The sequence below is a fragment of the Ctenocephalides felis genome, unplaced genomic scaffold, assembly GCF_003426905.1.
Source record: "Ctenocephalides felis isolate EL2017-DRISC unplaced genomic scaffold, ASM342690v1 CF-g0.4_SCAFFOLD_03571, whole genome shotgun sequence".
Taxonomy (NCBI): Eukaryota; Metazoa; Arthropoda; class Insecta; order Siphonaptera; family Pulicidae; genus Ctenocephalides; species Ctenocephalides felis.
Genome location: NW_020539725.1, coordinates 38826686 through 38852257, shown reverse-complemented (window position 1 = coordinate 38852257; position 25572 = coordinate 38826686). Strand labels below are relative to the sequence as shown.

The following is a 25572-nucleotide window of genomic DNA, read 5'->3' as shown; positions in this document are numbered from 1 at the left end:
GGATTAGTGCCTACTAAACTAACAGTGCCTCGAATTTAGACTTTTGACCAAATTACTTACTTATTATACGAGTATGTGGCCTTAAAATAAACTAGGGGATCAACATGAAACTTGTTAGAAACTTTCTTGGAAACAAAATTTTCTACAGCCTTATAATAGACATTTACGGATATATAAAACTACAGAATCATCACAAGTGATAAAAAGTGTTACATGCTTTGCACACAATATCAATAGTTTGATTAACGAAATAAACTCAATAAAACCCTGAACAAACAATGTGAACTCATAACAAACATGTTTATTAAATTTACATCTTAAATTATTTTATAAGATTGTTTCCCTCCCGCGAAGATGTTGGACATCTTCCGCGGTCTGAAGAACTTGATCAAAGTCAGCCACATCCAAATCGACAACCCTGTATTTCGTCTGCATTATAGCATAACTGTTATGATATTGATGGCGTTTTCATTGATAGTGACAACTAGACAATATGTAGGAAACCCAATAGATTGCATACACACCAAGGACATTCCTGAGGACGTTCTCAACACGTATTGTTGGATACACTCTACTTATGCGTTGAAGAGCTTATTCCGCAAACGAGTTGGAAGTGAAGTTCCTTATCCTGGTATTGGAACCAGCGAGGGGAAGGAGTCGGACAAGAAGGTTTATAAGTATTACCAGTGGGTTTGCTTCTGTTTATTTTTACAGGTAAACTTTATTAACTATATCATAATTAATACTTATTAGGTTCAATTTTGTTGATTCGATATAACCAAGAAAATGTTATAATTATTCCATGTGTAGAAGCAATACTCATAAACGTAGTAAGCCCTATGTTATTAGCACTGATGTCAATTTTCACGTAAAATGAGAATAAATTAAGCAAATTTTTATGGATAATTTAACTGGAATTATTTTTCTAATAACAAGAATAGTGCATTTCATATTATTTATCAATGACATTTTAGGTCACTAATTACATTTAAAACGGATTTATTAAAATAAAATTTGCGTTAACAAATTTTGCCAATAATTTTAATTTATGTCTCAAGTTCAATAGAAGAAAAAATTATCAAAAGGATTTTGAGAATAAAATATATTTAAAAATCTAATAATGTGATAACTTTTTTTTCTGGGAAGTGCGATCTGTGTATATAAAACAATATATAGAGAAGGTTAACAATAAATATGACAAAGATAACGATATGATTAGATATTGGCAGAAACTAATCGGAGAATCTACTAAAAATAATTTATCAAACTAGTAACTTCAAATAAATGGTCAAAATCCCAAATTTCAATTTTATTGTTATTTGTTCGCTTAGTAATTATTTTGCTTTTACTTTTGCGAATTTCATTTGGGAAACTTTAAAATAATTCTTATCCAAATCAGATCCAAATAATATCATAGATGAATTCACGATAATCGGTTTCTTGTTTATTAATTTAAGTTCAGTAAATTAGATTAATCACTATTGATACTTTGCAGGAAACAATTATTCCTGCAGTAATGTTCTACCATAATTTAAATCCACAATGTTCATTGAAATATATACAAACATATATATATATATATATATATATATATATATATATATATATACGAGGTGTGTTCAAAAAGTACCCGGAATTACTAATAATTAAATTTCGCGGGTCTGGAGTGTCTGATTGTCACTGCCTAAAGTATGATGAAATTTTCAGCTATATTCACTGTTTACTTTGTCTGTGGTAGTCGCTAAGGTTCGACGTGTTTTTCTGAGCTCGGCGATTTTTACAATGGAAGAATTGAAAAGTCAAAGAATTTGTATTAAATTTTGCGTAAAAAATGAAATAAAGTGTTGCAAAGTGCAAAAATTCACCAGATATGGCTCCGTGTGACTTTTTCCTATTCCCAAAGTTGAAGAGACCCATGAAAGGACGGCGGTTTCTCGATTGAAGAAATCGCTGAGAGTGCTCAAGGACATATCAAAAAGTGAATATCAAGGGTGCTTCGAAAATTGGAAAAAACGCTGGCATAAGTGTTTGGGGACTACTTTGAAGGGCATAATCTGGGGGGGACTACTTTGAAGGGGACCACATTAATGTAGACGAATAAATAAATATTTTTTTGAAAAAACGAAAATTCCGGGTAATATATTATATATATATTATTTAGTATATGTTGGTAAATACTCAATTGAAAAAACATGATATTAGATAGTTCAATGAAATCATGCAGAAAATATGATATAATGCTTTTAATATTTTTCCAAAAACTCACGAGCAATAATATTTCTATTCCACATGATACTTATATCTAAATTATTATAATATATTTCGAATATAATAATATATTAAATTTAATATAAATATTTGAAAGATGATATTTAAAATTATATAAACTCAATAGTAACATCATTAAGTTATTTTTATTAGTAGAGTAACGAAATACTAATATTTAATTTAAAATCAATAAAGTAATATTAAGATCAATTTTATTAGTAAACTCCTCCAAAATTATTTTTACTGCCTAACCCCTTTAATCATAATTTGGTCATAAAAATTATATAAACTAGAAAATCAAACTTAAAAAAATATGAGTATTTAGGCTTCCTCTACTTTATTACCGTGTTGAATATTTTCATGTGATACGATACTGACAATAAAATTTCACCAAGTCATCTAACATTATTCTGTCTTTATACTTACAATAAATAGTATTTGAAGATATTCAAAATTTAAATAATATATTATATATTTCATAATTGAAATGTAACCGTTCACGATAATCTTGGTCTGTTTAATTTCGCTACGAAGATTACGCATTGATCTGTTAGGCAAGGAATTTAGTTAATCGACTATTCTTAGAAGCAGCAATGTCGATATTGAAACATGTTTTAGAGTTTGATTGGAATGCAAACTAATCATATTACACCGATATATGGTATAACAACGACATTTATAGTTTACTTACTGATTGTTAGTCTTTGTCATAGAACAGTAGATCATGATATTATGGACTTATAGGAACTATAAACTTAAAATCATCATAATCTTTATTAACAAAAGCGGTAAATAAATTTACAATACCTCATATCATTAGATAACAAAAAAAATGCATAGTAACAGAGAATTGAAAAGTCAGTCAACTACCACTAAAATTAAAATATCTGCTCCCATTGACATTAATATTTAAAAAGTAAACAGTTAAATAATAATAATATAATAAAGAAAATAATAAATATTGAATATTTAAAACAATTCATGTCAAATCATAATCATGTCTAGAAAAAGTTTACTGAGAATGTTTAATTCACTGTAAATAAATAGAAGATGCGCAAGGAATCAAAATATTTAGAATTAAAATTTAAACTAAATTATAAGTACAGTGAACAAAATAAATTAAACAAAATTAATTTTGAAATTTTATAGTTGTAAAATAGTTATCTCTCTGAGGTGAGATAAAAATTCAGTATTAAAGTATTCTTTTAATACCATTCGATAGTAGAGTATAAAGTATTCCAACTTCTATTATTACAATATCTAAAATTACAATCATCATACTCAGAATGAAATTCATTTTTAAAACAATTATCATGTTTGAACTCGAAAAAAGAAAAAACATGTGTTTTTAACATTAGCATAAAATATTATTTCTAGAAAATGCATTTGCGAAACGGGAAATAAGAATATTATTTTCACTATTTTATTTGATTGTTGATCTAATTTCGTTTGAAACAAAATATTCATTCATAAACAAGCTGTAAAAACTTTTATAGATTTGACTTAGTTTTAAATGAATTTTAAAGAATACATATTATTACAACCACGCATATATTATATATATATATATATATATATATATATATGTATATATATATAAAGTACTTTATCTATTTGTAAGTATTTAACTAACGATAGGTTGACCAATAAAACTTTTTTGATAATTAACTTTTTTCATAATTAGCAATTTTACCCATTTACGTTACATTTGCAAATGCACGCTAATTGAACTTTATATATAAAACATAAATAATTAACTTTATGATCAATTAAAAATCCTAATTAATACTCTAAACATACTTACGGTTAGAATATAATAAATATTTGAATTGTTTGCAACAGAAATATACAGATGTAAATATTTGAATTATATTTAGCAGTCTGCTACTATTAATAAAATTGTTACTGAATTATTTCAAATATTTTTGAAATAGAAGATAATAATGAATAAATTTAAGTATACAATACTCACGTCTTATAATCACATAAATATAAAATTGCAATTATATTTGAACTACTCCGAGCATAAGAATCTTTATCACTAATTAATAAACTCGTAATGTGTCATAAATCGATATTGGGTATTTACATTGTAATAAATATCATTTTATGCATTATTGTATCATTTTGTTATGTACGTAAAAATACAATTCACAAGTACGAATCAATATTATTCAATATTTAGACCCAATATTATTTAATGATATCATATATACTTCTATATATGATTTTATCATTCACTAATGTAAATATAATTAGATTTACAAATTATGATTTTGAATCCTGAATCTCTTAGATAGATATGGTATAATAATTTGGCCAAACTTGTAATTGTCTGAATTATATTTAGTATAAATGAAATCGTACATATTAAGTCTTTTTTGCAAGGGAGTGCTTAAATAATAATAATAATTTTTTAATTTTATATCATCATAAGGGCAATAACAAATATTTTTATTGTACCCAAAAATAATGTGTATCTAATAAAAAAAATAGATTACTCCGTTAAAATAGTGAATTTTTAAGAATATTCATTATATTCAAAAAATTAAAAAAATAACTTAACATTGAAACAGTTGGGTAGCAGGTACTATCTTTACTTAAAAATTTTAATAAAAAATATTAAAATTAAAAAACTTTAAGTAGGTACTTTTGATAAAAGCGCATTAGATAATATATAAATTTTAAACACAATTTTACACTCTAACACAGGACAGTTAAAAACTACTAGATCGCTCCACCGGTTATGAAGTTCGATGACATTGATAATTTTAGATTGGTTTTAATGCTAACTTTTAGCTTTAGATTTAAAATACAAATACAATATCTTGCATATGCATTACATATGATAAATAAATAAATAAATCTATCAATAATCTGGGACTGTTATTCGTTTTATTTTTTAATCTATTCATCATAGTAGTAATTTTGATTGATCATCAGGAAACGTAAGAAATCTCTTAAGTCCATTTGTATAATAATTCTTTGATATAAGTATCAAAGAGTTATTGCACATTTAACAGATCTCTTAGGTTTGTTGCACATTAAACGTAGTAACTTGTGGATAACATATGTGCCCACAAAGGATGATGTTTGGTAAATCATGTCTGCACATATAACCATAATACATAATTAGGTTATTTCCTCGTGTCTCCCGATATAGATTTCAATTACGGGAACACATTGCCAGTTGCGAATTTTGATGAATTGTATTGTACACAACTGATCATAGAGTCGTCCATAAATCAGAATTTATAAATATTGAATATTGTATAATTATTTTGAGTGAGGTAACTTATCGTACATTGTATTGAAACATAAGTGTAATCGCATTACATAACAAAATGCTTCAATATTAAAGGGTATAAAATGAAATATGAATTATTAAATTAGTAATATCATGGTGTAGTATATGTAACTTTGCAAATTTCAAACTGTCGTGCATTAATTTTGAATTTTAGTTTCTGAAAATATTGTTTCAAATACTAAATATTTATATTCAATTGCCAAAACAACATCTTTTGAAGTCAATTTTAGTGATGTTTTAAACGATAATGTTACAAATTTACTACCATCACATATTCCGCCTAATGTCCTTTGTTGTATGACAAGTAGACTCGAAGCCAAAAGCTTTACATATGTTTTTGAAATTGTTTTCCAAGAGATTGTGAGCAAGCTTATAAATATAAAGTTCTTAGGATTTGCAACAAACTTGGGATCTGTTAGTTCCTTGTCGAGTTATTAATGGTTAACACAATGGTTCTAAATATATATATATATATATATATATATATATATATATATCTTATATATAAAATTCTTCTGTAACAATGTAAGTTTCATATTTCCTCCTAAACTATAATTCGGATTTTCATTAATCTTCCTGAAGTTTGTTCGGGAAATTTTTTAGAATGTTTTGATTCATAGAAATATAGTTAAATTGTAGAAATAAATAGAAAAAATTACAAAAAACCGCTTATCATTGTTTGCCCTTGAAAATATTTGAAGCTTAGTTTGACATTAAAAACAATTGAGGACTGTCATTTGCCAAACATTTCTATTCACTTATAGGCTAAGGCGATATTAGAATACGATAAATTCATAATTATGAATAAGGAAAATGTAATGTCTACATTATTAATGCCGAAAAGCAGCTGAGATGTGCCAAAAATTAATTAATATAAGATGCAAATAATATAACATGCATTTGACAAGTGATGCAGTCTGCGCATGCGTCTAACGTGCGCGTGGTTTGCTTTTGCTTGCAATAATTTTGTTTGCGCACTTTGCGAACAGATTCGCCGTACGAATTCGCGCAAAGGAGCGAGCCATAAGTGATTGCGCTCAAACATATTCAATTTGCAGTCGTTTTTCCTTACTATACTAAGTCACAATACAAAAAAAATTATTTAGAAGTTTCATTGTGTCAAAAATTCATATGTTTGTCATTGGGTACGGAATATTTACTCAATGGAGCGCTTGGGTCTGAAATTTTTACTATTTTCCAATTCGTTTGGAATTTTGGAACTAGGTTCATCTACTCTCCAGAAGTGAAAACAATTTAGACTCCTTTACCACTTCTCGGGTGGATGACTTTTATTTTCAGTGGTGTAATTTTACTTTTTCAAAATAACGTTGGGTATCGATAAAAGAACTAATTTACGAGAAAAATATTTAATAATGTTTTTCAAAAAAGGAAATACTTTTCAAGTTACTGGCTACTGGATATTTGTTTCTTTTTTGCGTTTTTCATCATTTTTTGCTAACACCTTCAAAATATACATTTTAACGAAAATCATGTAATGAACAGAATTATATCAATTAAAATCTTAATAAAACGTTATTTTATAGTGTTTTAGGAACATTATATAGGCTAGATATGAAAATGGGTTTTTATAGTGCTCAAAATAAGCTTTAAAATGAGTACTTCTGCGTGTAAAATGAGTGAGCTATCATGCAGATAAGGACGCATGCAATGTTTTTTTTTTTCATTTAAATCAAATACTTTGAGTGCCATATCCACCAAAATTAAAATAATCGTATTCAATCTAGAATTAACTTGGTTTAAGAGATCTTGATGGATTCTAGAAAATACCACAACTTTAGTACAAATGATTCTCAAAAAACTCATGATTTCATGAAAAAAAAAACATTTAAAAAAAACAACCAATTTCTCATCATAATACCTCTGAAAGAATACGTATAAAAGTATATATATAAAAAATTCGAGCTATTTTTCTGACTAATTATTATTGTTTATTATTTTTTCGTTACACAAATATTGATAGATGTATGATTAATTAAGGAGCTATCCAACCAGAGGTCTTTCGAGCACTTTACCCTTCGCCGTTTTACAATGAGAGAAGTTACGGTAAAATTAATGATAGAGAAAGTTGTAGCTCATTTAATCACCTTTAAAATAGTGTATTACAAGTTCTGATAAAATCAGAATTAAAAGAGTAATAATCCAATTAATGCTGTGGATGGTGACGGAGTGCAAATTGTTAAAAACATTGAAATTAAGATAAAGATTAGCCTATTTCCAAAATATCAAGTAAATTGGAGCACAGTAAAAAAATTCACAGAGCAATAATTTTGTTGATTGTAAGTTGAATAGAGCACATGTGAACAGGATTTGACAAATTAATTCACTTCAAATATAAACTTAAGCAATAATGTATATTGATTTATTAGAGAAAAAAATGTAATTTAGATATTAAAATTACTAAAAACCAGTTAAAATATGGTACGAAATTATAAAAATTATAGGCAACATTATTGAAGCATATATTTTGGGTAGAAAAATAAAAGGTGATATTGCACCTTTGCCGCGAATGCTATATATTAATTCTTTCTGAATTTGTTGTACTTTTTAAAAGATTTCAATTTTCAACACGTGTATCTTATGCTATAACCATAAATCACAAAGGCAGACGATTATTTTTAGTGTGATAAATTTGGAAAATCAATGTTTTAGTCGTGAATAAACAAAAAATCATTCATTTATACATCCGCATCTACAGGTATGACTAAAAATACTATGTAACGCTTAAATGCAATAAAATAAATTGAGCTATTGGAAATAAATTTGTTTTATAAATCGCAGTGTATAATTTTTAATATACAATTTTATTGAACATTTTTTAATATTTGTTAAATGAATAATTAAAGTGTTAACTGTGGGAATTGAGAACAATCATTTTATTTGAAATAGTTCTACATTCAACATCACTCATATATTGGTGTAAATAGTAATTCAAAAAATATTAATTATTATTTTTAACTAAGCAGTAAATATTAGTAGAAAAAATTGAAAAATTGTAGACATGAGTACAGAACAACGTCTGTCGGGTCAGCTAGTATATATATATATATATAACAAATGTATTCTGAGTGGATAATAGATATTAATTTGGAAATATGAACAAACAACACTCTTCTTGCACTAATTTATTAAATAATAATTTTCACAAACGTTTCGAGACTAGGTTTGTCTCATCATCAGTGTGTTATAATTAAAAAAATTTAAAAATATGGAAATCTAAATTAGCATTTTGTGTTTTTCATTACAAGTCGTTCACTGCACGCTGCTCTTTTAATACCCAATTATTAAATAGGGTAAATTTTAATACCCAGGTAATAAAAGAGCAGCGTGCAGTGAACGACTTGTAATGAAAAACACAAAATGCTAATTTAGATTTCCATATTTTAAATTTTTTTTAATTATAACACACTGATGATGAGACAAACCTAGTCTCGAAACGTTTGTGAAAATTATTATTTAATAAATTAGTGCAAGAAGAGTGTTGTTTGTTCATATTTCCAAATTAATATATATATATATATATATATATATATATACAGATTAAAACCTGATCAAATAATACGTTTCAAAAGTGCATATTTATCTATAAAATTTTAAACACATCATAGAATTATTTATGTATGATATCTGATAGGTGATGATTTTGGGTTGATATAGAAAATGACGTTTATGCGATTTACGATAATTTCTGAATTCAAACTTGTAATAACAATTAGAGATTTTAGTACTCAAGAGATAAGTGCATCTAAAAATAGTTGGAATTTATTATTTCTAAAAGGAACTCTGAAATGAAAATTTTATTAATACACGATTGAAAATGTTTCTTACCATTAACATTGATTCAAAATGCGTTAATGCTTTACAATTTGGCATTGGTATCAAGGATTAGGAGTAGAAACGGAATGCTTTTTCTATATTTTCGGTCCTCTACATCCGTCAACAATTTTATTTACATGATCACTAATTTTCTTTTCAATTTTTTTCTGTAAATATCTGGAGGCTCAATGAATTTGGACGGACAAGGTTAAGAAAATCATAAATTATCATTTTTTTCGATACGTAGATCAATGTCAAAATATAAATAACCAAACCAAATAATAATCTTATTCTGATCTCGAAAATATACTAGACTTTTATTAACCAGTATAACATAAAAAATATCGGATTCATCGATTTTTATAACCATATTCACGATGAAATATTTGTTCTGAGTATTTTATAATGTGTTAATAGGAATTGGTAAGTGCATTTAAAAATAGTCCCAAGTTCAATATACTTTACAGCAGATATTATAGTACCTAGTAATAAAAAAATCTATTAAAAGTTAGGGAAGTATGTATAAAAATACTCAATTGAAGTACCGATATATACAGTTATAAAAATACAACATGGATACCCTTGATTTCATGAATGGATTTTTAGGAGGCAAATCTCAAATCCAATAGTGATAATTTCTAATAGTGATAATTTACTTTAACTTATTGCACCTATTTTGAAAAGTACCCCAATTCTAAAAATCCATTCATTAAATCAAGGGCATCAATTTTCACAACAAAACATATTAATTCAAATTATATCTAAATTGAAAAAAAACGTTACCTGTTGCACATTACTTCTAATCCGTCGCATTTTTTATTGAAAAAAATAAATATATTGAAAACTCTATTGAATTGTATTGTAATACCTATTTAAAGACGATCTTATAAAAGCATGGTTGAAAGAAATTGATTAATAGTTTCATTCACATCCATAACTCTAATACGATTCTTTTATATAGTTAGTTGGGAATCTCTGTATGATAGACATCTAGGTCCTGGCGTGCTCGTTGTTATGATTTTTGTTAATAAACAGAGTCTTAACTTATGTGTTGACCTGACGAAAGAACCCATTAAGAGTCCCTCTTATAAATAGAAAGCTTAAGCTATACATTCCGCGTGTGTTGTATGATATATTGTGTCCGCAAATAGTGTCATTATTTCGAATTTTCTGGCAGTAAGTTATGCAAGTAAAACACATCCAAAATATATGATGACTTAAATCAAGTTAAATAGTATACAATTGTACGTAGTCAGTCTATTCTGGTTGCTTTTATGAATACAACTTATTTTTTGACCAGGGAAAACATATTAGAAACATAGTTTATTATAAAAAGTGAAGATTAAAATAAACATCTTTAAAAACGATTTAGAATATGTTTGTCAATATTTTTGGCTAAGTATTATATTGAGCCAATTAGTGATTTCATCTTATATATCGGATCTATCATATTTATTCATCAGATTCAATGAATCACTATATATATTAGGCTTATACATAATATAAATTTGTAACCAATATATGATTAATTCAAACTAAGTTTTTCTATACATGTTAAATTAAAAAAGAACACAAATCATGCGGTTTTTTTAAAAAATAGCTGATTTTATCTTTTCCAGTCAGTTAGAATCGCAAAATATTTTTTGAATCATTAAATTAAAATTAAATACATTTACACATACATATAACAACATTTCTGCAAAAGCATTAATTTTTTGAGGTATGAAGGATTCTGAGGTTTCTGATCAAAAAAATTTCCTTTAAAAAAGATTTCTTCATATTGGATTATTTCATTTAGTTTGAGGATCAATTTTACTTTGCTCTAGAACTGAATCATCAACCTTGATTTCTTCTAATAGCGTATGTTGTTGCTTGAGAAAACTTTAGTTCTTTGTTTCCACGTGGAATACTTAGAAAAGAGTTAAAATTTAATGCTTAACATAGCATATTTTTATTTGTTATTCATTACTACATGTTCCATTATCACTATCGACATGGATAACATTTTTATTTATTATTTTATGATTAAAACTTTTGGAGAACAAATGTAGGTTATAAAATAATTTTGAGGAAAAAAATTAATATGCTTTTATTGTACTAAAGAATGCAATATAATAAATATTACTTTAATTGATTTTAACAAGCACCCCCTTTAAAGATTCTTAGCAGGGCATTACATTATTAATGTTTTTCGCGGGCTATGACAATAGTCTAAGGGGGCGTTCATTAATCACGTGAGCAAGTTTTTAAGAATTTTCGGACCCCCCTTTCCCTTGGTGATCTATGGTGATATTCAAAATTTACCCCCTCTTCCCCAACAAACATCACGGGTATTTTTAGTTACGTGAAATAACTGTATAATTTTTGAATTTTTTTGAAAATGTTTAAATTTTTTTTAAAAAACTTAGTTAAATTACCATAACCCTCCCCCACTTTTTTGTCAAACCCCCCTCCCCCTAAAAACCTCACGTGATTAGTGGACGCCCTCAAATCAAAATACTCAAACCACAGATAGTATCACATATCATTACATGACGAATTTAAATTAACAGATTTGCTAAAAGTAGTATTTGTATGGATATTATAAAGATAGTAAATTATGTCGTGGTAAGGACGAGAACAAAATAGATTTAGAAGAATAGAAGTTTAAAGTGCGAAAGCAATGTTCATATTTTCATATCTACATTTTTTGAGGCCTACCATATTTGAGAAGAAACTATTTTGTAATTTTACTTGAAAGTATAGATAAAGTAGTTCTTCCCGGATATTTATTAAAACTAAAAATATATGATCAGTATTGGATTAATCCTAATAATAAAAAAATATAAAAAATTGTTGAGTTTTCTTCTTAAAAAAGCGCAAATGAGAAGTTTCAAAACAACAAATTAGTTTTGATCACTTTTGATTGAACTTTCTTTTATTTGCAAACCTAAGTTATCAAGCTTAAACAATGAAAGGTTCCTCCTCATATATTGTTCCAGATTTTACATCGTACAGACATACTGTTTCTGTCAAAATCTATTACCGGTTGTAAATCGAAAGCGGCTTGCGGACTACTGCCAGATTAAGCTAAGCTTTGCTACAGTGTCTGACATGGAAACTTCACCATACCGTGATTCAAAAAGAAACAAAACTTTTTCAACATCTCGAAAGTAACATTTTTTTATTCCCGTGTTTTCTGTACCTGACCTCTGATTTCGACGATTCTGCGACGTCACTGACGTCCTCGCAAGTTTTTCTAACTAGGTTACCGCGACCTACATAATTAACTTTGACAAGATGAAAATAAAGCCGGGTCTCAAAGTCAGACCGCCTACGATTTTCACAGGTTTACTAATTGCAGGAATTTGTATTCCTTCGACAAAAAACATTTGTCATTTTAACGCTATTTTTTAATAAGAGTTTAAAAATATCACAATAAAACTACTTTCATCGTTAAATTATAGAGATATAGTTGTTTATAACACTGCTTTTAGTGTTGTGAAAAAACTAATAAAATGAGATCACATATTATTTGTAAAAATAAACTAGATATATGCTTTAATAAATAAAAATGCAGTAATTACAGTGAACTACAATATTGTTAATAAGTCTTGTAAATTTAGTAATAAACTAGTGGCGTATGGTATCGTGCCTTAAGGCAAATTTCTGGAACTTCCCGTACCGCAACGAAATGTTCGAGGAATATTAAATGTTTTCGAATAGAATATTATAAATTAATAGTGTAACATTGTATAATATTTATAAGAATCATATAAACTGAACTGCAAAGTTAAAATTATTTATTTTAAGTGTATAAGTGAACTTTAGAACTTTAGCAAGAATTAAAATTAAAATCTGAATTATTTTCGATATACAAAAGTTTTTTTTGAAAAGACAAAATACATACAAAACACACACACACATCAATTTTTCTGGGGTATGCCAAAATGTTCAGAAACCTTCAAAACGTGATATATATCAAACGTGAAAATTTTCATTTTCGATTTTTGATCCATTACTATAACTACCTTACGGGAAGGACATAAAATTAGTTAAATTTATTTTTCTCATAATAATTAACTAACCTGGATTTCAATATAGAGTAGTAATGTCGTTTTGTCTCAAATTCATATTCTATCTTGTGATCAGCTGGAGTCTAAGATTAGATTGCTATTTAGATTGATCTAAATAATATAATAGAACCGTCGCACAGAACTCTTACGCTGATTTTAAACCATAATTATTCACATAGTAAGATATATGCCAAATATCAATCTTTATGTTTACTTATTACAAACTGTCTATTTAGAAATAATAGTAATAGTACTAGATCGATTTAGAATTAATTTATTCTAACCGATACTTATTATTAAAATGTGATAACTGTTTATCTCTATAAATATTTTGCCTTAATTATCATAGTCATTTAATGAGAAAACTAATACGTTGGTTAAATTTCACGAAAAACACTGCAACCCTATATGTAAACCTATAAAATCAATTTATTTAGCTAAAGTATTCTTTTTATTCAATAGTAGAAATGTGGCTCTGATTAGTCAAAATTTTTGGAGTTAAATTTTGAAAACCCAATTAAATGGTTTCTTGGTACGAATCATATATTTGAATCCGAACTTGGGAAAGAAACATTGATTATTATGATAAACAAAGCAGCTAATATAACAAAAGTTATTAGTAAAGAAAAATGATTAAGAAATAAAAGATGAAACGACAAAGAGTTCACAGAAACATGTTCAAACAAAAATAAAAAATCAAATACCATTACTAATTTTAGTAGTAAAAAATAAATAAGATTGCTGAAAACTTTGGCATTTAAAGTTTAACTCGACTCTACTATTTTCTTTCAACAGTCTGCTACGTTCCAATCAGATGGAGTTATTAGTACATCTATCTCAAGGAATCCTTCCTATATATATATCAAATTCTTTCATCGGATGGCAACTGCAGGCTGCAAAACGATATGATCGATATCATTATCAAATGAGTCGTTGAACATCCGATGAATGAAAATAACATATCTTTCCTCTGGTAGCTGTTATTGCAATACTCGAATAAATCATACGGTGGTGAGGAAGAAGATTGAATATGACTTTGATTATAGGAAAAATTTGCAAAGAAAAGCACTTCCAAATATATTTTGCCAGTTATATAAAAACATTCTTTAATCTACTATACATTCATACATAATACAAATGTTCGAAACTGTACTTTTAATATTTTCCTATGATTTTGAACATCTTTAAAATGCAAGAAATTCTCATATATGGTGAGGAAGTAGATTGAATGACTTTGATTACAAGAAGAATTTGTAAAAAAAGCTCTTTCCAGATATATTTTGCCAATTATATAAAAACAGTCTTTTTAATCTACTATACATTCATGCATAATACAAATGTTCGAAACTCAACCTTCAATTTTTTCCTATGAATTTGACATCTTTAAAATGCAAGAAATTCTTACATTCTTACTACTAAAAATAAATATTATCACTGATACATTTAATGAACCTATTAATTAAATAGAAATGGTTAATTTGAATAAAAAAAAACCAAACATTTGTTTTAATTCCAAAGTATTCCATTGCAAAGCAGACTATAAATCTACTGATAAACTATTTAAAAATCATTTTTATAAAAAATATTTCTTAATAAAAATCAATAAAAAAAATATTGAAGAGTATGCAATATATCTTTTCAATTTATGCATTTTTGCTCTGTCTATGAAAGGTTTCTAATATCCATCGCAATTTTTGGAAATAATTTAAGTTTTACAATTTATGAAACGCCTTTTAAAAACGGTTTACAATTTTCATTTAAACTAAACATATTTTTAAAAAATTGAGCAAAATTTTCAATATTATATGCAAAAAATCCGAACATAAGACAAAAGAACCAAACCAATAAAGCACCAAAAATTTAATAAAATATTTCACTTATTGAAATTAAAAATTGAAATTCAAATCATCTATAATAATTATATTTTTGCAAGTTGTTAACTGGTTCCCATACTATTTTGCATCTATAGTTGTCCCCGTGTCATTGGCCTAAGCTCTTCCTTTGGACCGAATCCAAATCACAATCAGAGCATTCGATCATATGAAAATCTCTGGGATGCAAAGGCTAAATGCATGTGGGTGACATCATACAATTTTTATAAAGCATGCTCAAAATAGATTGTTTGAATACACAAATATGCACCAATTTAAAATGAATTTATAGTTACATCGAGATCCAAGGAAAAGAACCGATAAATTGAAAGTGAGAATGCATATGTATAAATTGTGGAACTTACTTTTCATGAATCAATTAAATAAATAAACTAGTGGCATTGTGCCTTAAGGCAAATTTCTGGAAATTACCGTAACATAATAAAATATTGGAACAATAAAGTTTAATAAAAATAAATATTTTCAAAAATTAAAAAAAATCTATCCCGAAAAGCAATTGTTTTGTCAACACAAGCAGAAAGTTTGGACGTTAATAAATATAAACATTAACTTTAAATTTTATTGAGTGAATAAATTTGTAAAATAAATTTTGGGAGGTTCTCATTATAATAATATAATTATCATAAAGAGCATTTAAAATTTTTAAGCCATTCCAAGTAAAATACGATCGTATATGCACGGATGTATAAAAGTATGCCAAATCTATTGACTCAAAAATAAACTAATAGTCAAACTCAATTGTCTTCAATCAATTAATTTTTTTAGGGTTAGGATAGATAAAAAATTGGAAAAATAGTACATCATTAAACATCATTAAATATTTTGAAAATATGAATTTTAAGTAATTTAAATAATTGAGTCAGTTTCGTAAATTCCTGCGATTCAAGGGATTCCTTAATTAATTAATGTATTTATTTTTAGACATTATTTGTATTTATTTGTTTTTAGACATTACATATTAGTAGTATCAAAACAGAATCCTAACTCTATGAAAATTATTTTATTAGTTATTAATATATCAATAAATCTCTTAAAAATTATGATAATCTGCTTAAAACTATTTCGATATGATTATTCAGATCTTAGTACATTGCACCGTAATTTGAAATTATCGTTGAAATGTATATTACAATGTAATCGCTAGCGCTATGTTGTGATAATAATAATAAAAAACTACAATATTTTACAAGAATTTGTAAATTGCAAGGTTTATGAATATTTGTTCGAAAAAAATTCAATCTAAATTAGCTTTGCCAGAAAAGCTAGTTTTTTCATAATTACTGAAATAATTCAGTATTTTTTAACTATATAATATTGCAGTGATAGAGGTTGTTTGCGCCTCACAAATTGCATATATTTATCTTTTTTTCCCAACCTTTACTACCTAAAAAGATAACATAAATTTACACCCTAGGTACTAAAGTAAGGGTCTTATAACTTGATAAGAATTCATTCTGTACGTAAACTTTGAACCGTCAACACCTAATAAATGAATTCTATTGTATACTAAACTATTATTTTTTTCAATTGAATTATTTTAAAGACTAAATATAGCCTATTTAGTTATAAATTATATCTGGTCGAAAAAGTCGTAGTGAAATCAATTGATTCTTAACAAACATTGCGCCGGGTCTTTGCAAAGGTTTGAAAATTTATATTTTCCTTTTTTATTATTTTTTTTTTCATTTATTATTATACAGCAATCAGAACAGTAATTACATTCTATGAGCTGCTATGTTAAGATGTATAAAACATAAACTAAAAAAAGAATAAACTAAATAAGAGCAAATAAAATAATAACAAAATAGTAATCAATAATAATAATAAATAATAAAATAATATAATAATACTACAAAAGAATTATATTAAATTAACTATCATATTTTGATGATTTAGTAAAACATATAGAAATTGCCCCATTAAACAATTTTCTAGATTAGAATATTATCCATTGGTAATTTTCGCTTGAGTCTCTTGGAAAGTGGTATCTCAAGCAGTTGTGCAACTATTATTTTTCGGATTTGCTGCGGAAAATTACTTGCAAGTTTAGATAAATTAAATTCAAATCATATAACTAAATACAAAATGTAATCTGCAATATCTTATTCTAAGAAAACAATTGGTTTCAAATAAATTACATTACATAAACAAACTAATATACTCCTATATTTTCTTTAACAAACATAAATCATTTTGGAAATTTTACGACACCGAACTGATTATTTTGCGTCCCGTGCCAAATCACCAGAGCATCATAAAAACAGGCAAATTAAACAAGTAAATATGCAACAATTTTACAATGTTGTAAACATCATATTGCAATGAGATAAGTCCACAACTCAATCAAAATTAATAGCGGCTCTCGCGTGCTCGCGTTTCCCAGTTTTCGATTCGACGCGGTCAGTTTGAGCGCAAAACGACTTCGCATAAATATGGATGTAATTGAACGCTGTGAAAACATTTTACGATCCACTGTAAACTTATTCTATTCTGGTAATATATTATTATTCAAAGATATTATTCCTTAGCAAATTATAAAATAAACACTGGTATTAGTTTCCGTAAATAATATCTATAAACCACAAGCAAACATAAAAAAATCTTTTACCTTTATTTTACTCGAGCAGCCTGTTGTCAGGCAGCAATGACAAGGAATTTCACTTGGAAATATAGATGGCAATATGTTTGCAGGTGAAAATTGGTACACCAATAAAAAATGTTAGCCCCATTAGATAAATTATAATAATAACTAGTTGATATTTGTATTTTTCCTTGAGGCAAGTTACATGAACTTACCGATATGTGTAATGAATCGACTTAATCAATAAAAAAATAAATTAATTTATGAGTGATTAAAAGTATTCCGAGTGGATTTGTTACACATAATTGAAAACGAACGAAAACGTTAACTCAGAGTATTTTCTAAAAGCAAGTTTTCAAAAATCAATAATTTTTATAATTGAACCAGTTTTCGTAGGACTTTAATGGTTTAGAATGTTCATTAAGACCAAGTACTCTATCGTTATACCAAGTAAATTATGTCTAAATTTAATTTTAACAAACGTCAAAAAAACTACTCATTTTCTCAAGCTTTGATGAACTTTTAAAATTAAACTACTTGTCTTAAGGCCGTAATATTTCAGTAAGTTCTATAAGACCATAATATATATCGCTAAAAAAGTTTCATAAAAATCGGCTTAAATTTTGGTTTCAACAGTTAATTACAAGAAAACGGTAGATTTTCACCTAAAACTAATCAGTACCATTATTAACTAATATCTTTCGAACAGTATGAGCTTAAATGTGGATGAAAAGTTTAACACTTTTTTTTCAAATTGCAAAGAAATGGCTCGGCAGATCCTCGAACAAGACTGGCTAACGATAGTCTTCTGTGAGATACATCGAATGGTTTTTAAATTTTTGAAATCGGTCAAGCCGTTTTTGAGAAAAGGTCGATTTACGCAAAAAAATCTGTTCACACACCCACACTCTTTCCAAACTTGGTCTCAATTGATTCAGAATGGCTTGAAACGTTGGGAAAATATAAAATTAACGAATCGTTTTTCTTATGAAAACATAAACTTCTTCTTCGGGATGTTAAAAAATCATCCATTATGGATATATTAATCATTGGGTTACCATCTAAGAATACGAAGTAAAAAGAAGTTTCAGGTCAACTTAAGAGACTGATTGCTGTTAAAAAAATATATAAATTAAAAAAATATATATTATTTCTTTTTGAATTTGAATTTATTAATGTTTTTCGTAGTCAGTACTTTCTTCATGGGGCAGGTAACACTGCTCTTCTTGCACACATTGATTAATTGTGAAATAATGAACAGATGTGGACTTACTTGATTTGATTAGAGTAATGATTACAGCTATTACCCATTTTTATTGAAATATAAATCAGGGATTGCCAAGATATATTAATTTAAAATCTCCCCTGCATATATAGAACAGGAGATATAAAAAGATGTGAACAATTAATCAAAATTAGATAAACAGATAAATCTTAATTATTAGGCTACCATATTTCTGAGTATGTGAAATTTTGAAAACCATGAATCCTACAGAAGGTTTCATAATTGTGAAAAAGCACAACTTAAGAACAGATGGATTAGAATCTGTCAATATGAGAAATTACCTTTTAAAAATAAACTGAAATGATCAAAGAGCTTCTAGAAGCGATAAAGCGATTAATTTCGAGGCACGCGTCTCATATGGCTTCTCACAATGGATTTATAGAAGAGTTGAAAGAGTTATTACTTTTATGCGACGCACGGCTAATCGATTGATGGAATTTGGCTGCGGTACAAATCGGTGAAAGCAAACTTTGAGATTTCAATAAACGACTGTTTACGTAAACTATGAATGATTTTAAATATCATATCATATGTTCAATATATATTTATGGTTGTCGTGTGTGACGCTTACAGCAAAAGTAAATAGTAGGGGAAGTACGGAGAAAATGATCGAGTGGTTTGTTTTTTAGTAATATTCATTTATTTAATGATGTTATACTAAGTCCAATTGTTTTTACCTATCTTTGGTTTAACTATCAGTATGATAATACTTCAATTAAGTGCCGACTATAATAACATATTTATTAATGAAAAATGCAACCTATTACAAAAACTATTATGTCCATATAGCACGGACTAAATAACAAAGTGTGAGGATATACCAAGATGTTAAATTTAGAAAAATTACAAATAAATCATTCAGTTCTTTTTATTACATAAGCATATAAAGCATGAAACTAAAGGGTAGGAGTCATAAATCGTGATCAATCTTTGCCTGGATCAAAAAGGATAATGAGGGTTTTGCAACAAATACAAGTCTCTTCTGTTTACCGGTGAATATTTAAGTCTAAAGTAAGTCTAAGGTTTAAGTATTTAGCAATTATTCGTTGCATTATTGAAAAAAAGTTAAACCAATCACCTTTAACTGGTCTTACTTTGGTATTCGTAATTCTTGCAAAATAGTACTATGCCATTTTGTCCATTGTCCGAAATCGATGAAGAATGAATAATTAATCAAAATTAAAAAAAAAACTGATACGGCAATAAAATTGATCAAAATTACTTGTATCGCCATAAGTCTATTGATTTTAACAGAAATAATAGCGAATAAATAAGTCCCCCAAAAAAAACGAGCAAACCACCATCAAAAGAAACTTTTGAAAGCGAGATTCACATTTGAACCGATTTCTGTAAAAATACTGTCACAATGACGCTCAACATCTGACAGGATTGTCAGATCCAAAACATCACTTGGATAATTCGTTCGATCCACGTGGATTTATAATTTATAATTTATTTCACAAAAAATCTATTGATGGTAAAAAATCAACTATAGATTATTTGTTAACAATTTTAAAATTTGCGATTCTGATTGAAATAATATTTTTTGCTAAACTCCTTGAATGATTCAATACCTCGATTTATTAAATATTTATTTAGCAGTACACAAAGTTTTCGCAGGTACGAACAATTTTTTCTGGTTCAAAGTTGGAGCGGACTGCAAATTCAGGCAGATTAATTTCCTCATGAAAAATTCTAGAAATATGACTTTAGGTATGATACCTTAGACGTCTAATACCCTAAAATTGAATAAAATAATTAACCTAATAATAATAATAATAATAATGTACCTATATAAAATGTTCCTCATTCCTAAATCGATAACTCAATCAAAAAGGATTTAAAGGATTCAAAATCGACTTACAGAATGTCCCATTTTTAGTATATGTATGTATTACAATTTGAAAGAGTTATGTTCGAATGAGAAAATGAGTTTAAATAAAACAAATGTAATTGTTTATAGTTAGTAAGTTCTCATTATTATAAGTTGTAGCACGTTCGTAACGTGATGGTCTTATCGCTAATCAATAAACAAATCCAGAAGCATAATTCGTGAGTTGCTCCCAATATTGAAACGATAAAAAGCTGATATATTTCTTATCATTTTACGGAAACAAATTATTAACAGAATTCACAAATTATAATAGTATAAAGCACAACTTACTTGTATGGCGCTAGTTTTCTGGTAGAGACTTACTCTGGTACAGGAACCCACACTGAAAAAATATATCATTTTAGTAATTAATTTATAATAATAATAAATAATAATAATTTATATAGTAGATACCTTTTGGAAAATACAATGCAAAATGTATTATAGAATGTGTATCAAAATTATTGCAAGATTATCGATCATAAAATTAGCTCCAAAGCTAAAATTGGAAAACCTTAGAATCAATTTTCATTTCACATCAAAAAGATTATGAAGTGAATTTAATTTTCGCTCATAACATATCTATCAAATATTTAAAATCAAACTGTTCCAAATTAATGTATTCGATATATGAAATTATGTTCTATGTTAAATGTTATATTCAAATCTGAAGTACTACAGCTTATTTAAGATAAGATTTTCCATATTTCATAATTGTTAATGCATATCTAGTAGTAGCATTAATGAACATAGACTAAGCGTTATAGATAAAAATATTAAACGTGTCAGAAGAAACAAAAAACAGATATTTGAAATTATCGATATGTAAATAAATATAGGTAGAAGAGAAGTGTATCGACCAGATAGAAAGAGCGTTAGTAAATACGTTATGTGCTACGAGGAATAATTTATTTAAGAAGAATCGTAGCAATTCCCAGAGTTTGATTTTCTAATCTATTTTTGGTGAGATTTGGCGAAATTGCTTTTTATTTACACCAAATTTTCGTTATAGTAAACTCTTAAATTTTTTCATTTTCATTTTGTTGTATAGCTCAATACAAATTTTATTCCATCATTTTCTAATTTTCCTTGTTTATTCCCTTGGCATGGTAATTTCATAAATTGCCATGCATGATAGAATTGTACACAACTTTCTTAATAAGTTTATTATTATTTATTTCTAAAAAAATATTGGCTTAGTTGTAGCTTTACAATTATTATTATTTTTTAGTTCTCAAGATTCAATTACATTCTATTTTATAAAATACAAAAAATATTTGATGATTATGAATGACGATATGTTATGTTATGATTTATCAAAGTCGTTTTTAATTTAGTTACAAATTGAGGTGTATGAACTGAAATATTAATTACAATACATAAGTGTATTTTAAATTTCGCATATGTTACTTTAAGACCGAAAAGTGTCTGATGCCCTAATATTTCGGATATAATTATATTACCGGACATTCGGATATAATTATATAACTTAAGTTGGATTTGTTTCGGACATAGCGGGCGTTAGTCGATTAAAATAAATAATTTAAGACATTTATATAATGGAAATTGATTGTAAAAAAAGCAATTCTATAAATACAAAAGCATAAGAACTGCAAAAAAAATGTAATATTTTAATAATTGGATGATTTTTTTGCCATCTAAGGCAAAAATATAAGCCGTTCGATCGCTTGTAAATTTTTACAATCCAACATTTATTGGTAATTTGTTTTAATCATTGTTTTATTGACATTTATTTATTGGTAAATTAGTTGACAATTTATAGCAAAAAAGTTACACTGATATTTCAATAGACTTATTGTCTCAATTTCGGCCTACAATTTGAGATTTGTATGCATATTCATAGAAACTTTGATCTTTTAAAAATCTGATGAAGGTGCTGTGGAATTGATGGTCACTCAATTATTTTAACCTGATAGTAGATTAAAAAATTGTACTCCTAGACTAGTAATCCCCAACGTGGGGCGCATGCCCCACAGAAAAATCCATTTTTAAATTCAGAGGGGGGAGGCAAATTAAAAAATTACACGACTTCAACCCACTTGCTTTGGGTGATTTGAATGTAATTTGTAAATACTGTTAAAAATTCGTTAAATATATTATGATCGATGTTTAGTTAAAGTGAGCACAGGATGCATCTGCAAATCATATAATTTTTCCATATATTTCCATAGCTTAGGTAAATACGCATCCCTTTTTAGGTGTAATGCAAACTTTCTCAATATTACGGATTATAGAAAAATTCCAAATTCTGTATGTATTAGTCTGTATATTTATAAATTGCCATCCCTTCCAGACAGCGGTATAATAATTTTTATATTATATTTTTAAATTTAGAATTTTTAGAATTCAGTAAGTTGCGAGACTAAGAGCATCTTAAGAAAATCAGCTCGCACAAGTTACTCAAACATTTATTAAAATTTATAGTTCTATGTCTATTGTCGCACAGTGCACACAATCGTTTAAAAGTGCAGTAATTAATTTTCTTATACGCTAACACCTACATCATAGGTTCATATTTGTGTATTTTTATAGCCTTACGTATGCCTATACGTTGCATTCTATACTACACGCCTTACATCTATACCATACGCTATATTTTATCATATACTCTCAATCCCTACATTATATAACCTATCTATATCTACTATATATCCTATTACCTACAATTTTTCTTACACGCTATTTGTACCCTTACCGGGAATCGAACCCGGGTCCGCCGCGTGACACGCTACGACCTTAACCACTACACCAACATAACGCTACAATCAACCGTCTTATTCCGCGTGTCGTCGTAGTATTAATTATCTAATTAATTAGAACATGACCCGCGGTAACAACAGTGGTAGGGTAGTGGCTAAGGTACGCGACTGCCACGCGGAGGTCCCGGGTTCAATTCCCGGTGTAGACAATAGATAGGTAGAGGTAATAAAAAATACATAGGGCGTAAGGTAAACCTATATAATATAGGTGAATATATAAATTAGACAGTAGTATTTATAAGAAGTAAAAGGTATATAGGTATATAATAAGTTAATGACGGTATAGGTATCTCACGGTATGATGGATAATAGATATCTATCTATGATATACAATAATATAGTATAGTATGATAGGTAATAGGTTATCTATCATATTAGGTTAAGTCTTATAAAGTATTGTAATAAATCTTGAGTGCTTTTATATCATAATAAATACCTGTAGGTACAAATACAAATACAAATATTACTAAAATAAATATAATTAATGTAATTGAAGAATATAAATTATGTACTCAATGATTCCCTCATACTTGTACAATTTAATGTATAGACTAGCTGTATATAATAGAGTTAATTATATAAGAAGTCAATATATTATATTTGTGAGTTCTTATCGAAATATATCAAATTTTTTGAACCGGTTTATGAACCGGATTTTAAATTTTAGCGTTCCGGCAAAAAAAATATTGGCACAACACCACTGGTTATGACTAAAACAGAGTTACCCATTGGTATCTTTTTTGTGCTGAAGAATTATTTTTAAATTAAAAATATTACATTGATACCTTATACCACAATAAGCTAATTTTCCGCCTGTAATAACAATTTTTTTCATGGTGATACGTGAGATGCTAATTTTGTTTTATCTATTTAGTGTGTAACAACATATTAGATATTATATTTACTGTACTAATACTTTATGTATTTTACTTGTTCATAGATTGCTCTATTAATTTTATTTGTTTTTGTGTTTAAAGATCTCATTGACTTAGTTTATATTAATTTATAGACACATATTTCTATACAATCATGTATAACTATCTCAAGATATAAATACATAAACTTAAATTTAATACTAACTACTAGATATTTTACTTATAAAAAAATTTCTGAACATGGAAAAACTAATCTATATGTTCTATTGGTACTATAATGTATTATATTGTATTTTTAATCATATTAAATGGCCTTAATTTGAAATAATAGTGAAACATGTTTCTGTTTAAAAAAAACTATTTCACAAATAAAAAAATGTTTAGGATACATGGGCAAACTTAGGATATATGATACTTAGAATATCAACGACAAAAAATGGTCATTTTCAAAATTGGCAAATTTAGAAATTGTACGATGCGAAAAATTGTATGATCTGTAAAACGTTTTCGAAAATTAACTACACGGTTCGACAGCAAAAAATCACTGATAACGATAATAAAAAGAAATTTTAAATTTTTGCATTTTTAGAGGGTGGTGATGAATTCATATAAAGTTAGCACCGAATTTTGCCCCTATTTATCTTCGGAACAAGAAAAGCAAAAAATGTTTGATCACACCAATCGATAGCAAAAAATAGTTGATAAATCAGGTCATATCAGTGTTGCCTATTTTTACCATCGCGGTGTTAAGTTTATGGACGCTATAATTACTATCTTTGAAGTCGATGGAGAGAACTCTACTGGTTGTGAAAGTGAAAAAAA

At 27.2% G+C, this 25572-nt stretch overlaps 1 protein-coding gene across 1 annotated transcript in view; it reads left to right on the top strand.

Annotated features, from left to right (window-relative positions):
* The first annotated feature begins 296 nt into the window (after window positions 1-296).
* Window positions 297-25572, top strand: part of LOC113384851 (innexin shaking-B) — a 37256-nt gene continuing 11980 nt past the window's right edge. Inside the window, exon 1 of the mRNA XM_026622618.1 lies at window positions 297-714. Within this exon, the coding sequence (XP_026478403.1) occupies window positions 355-714 (360 nt within the window). The 5' untranslated portion in view covers window positions 297-354. The remainder of the gene's footprint in view (window positions 715-25572) is intronic.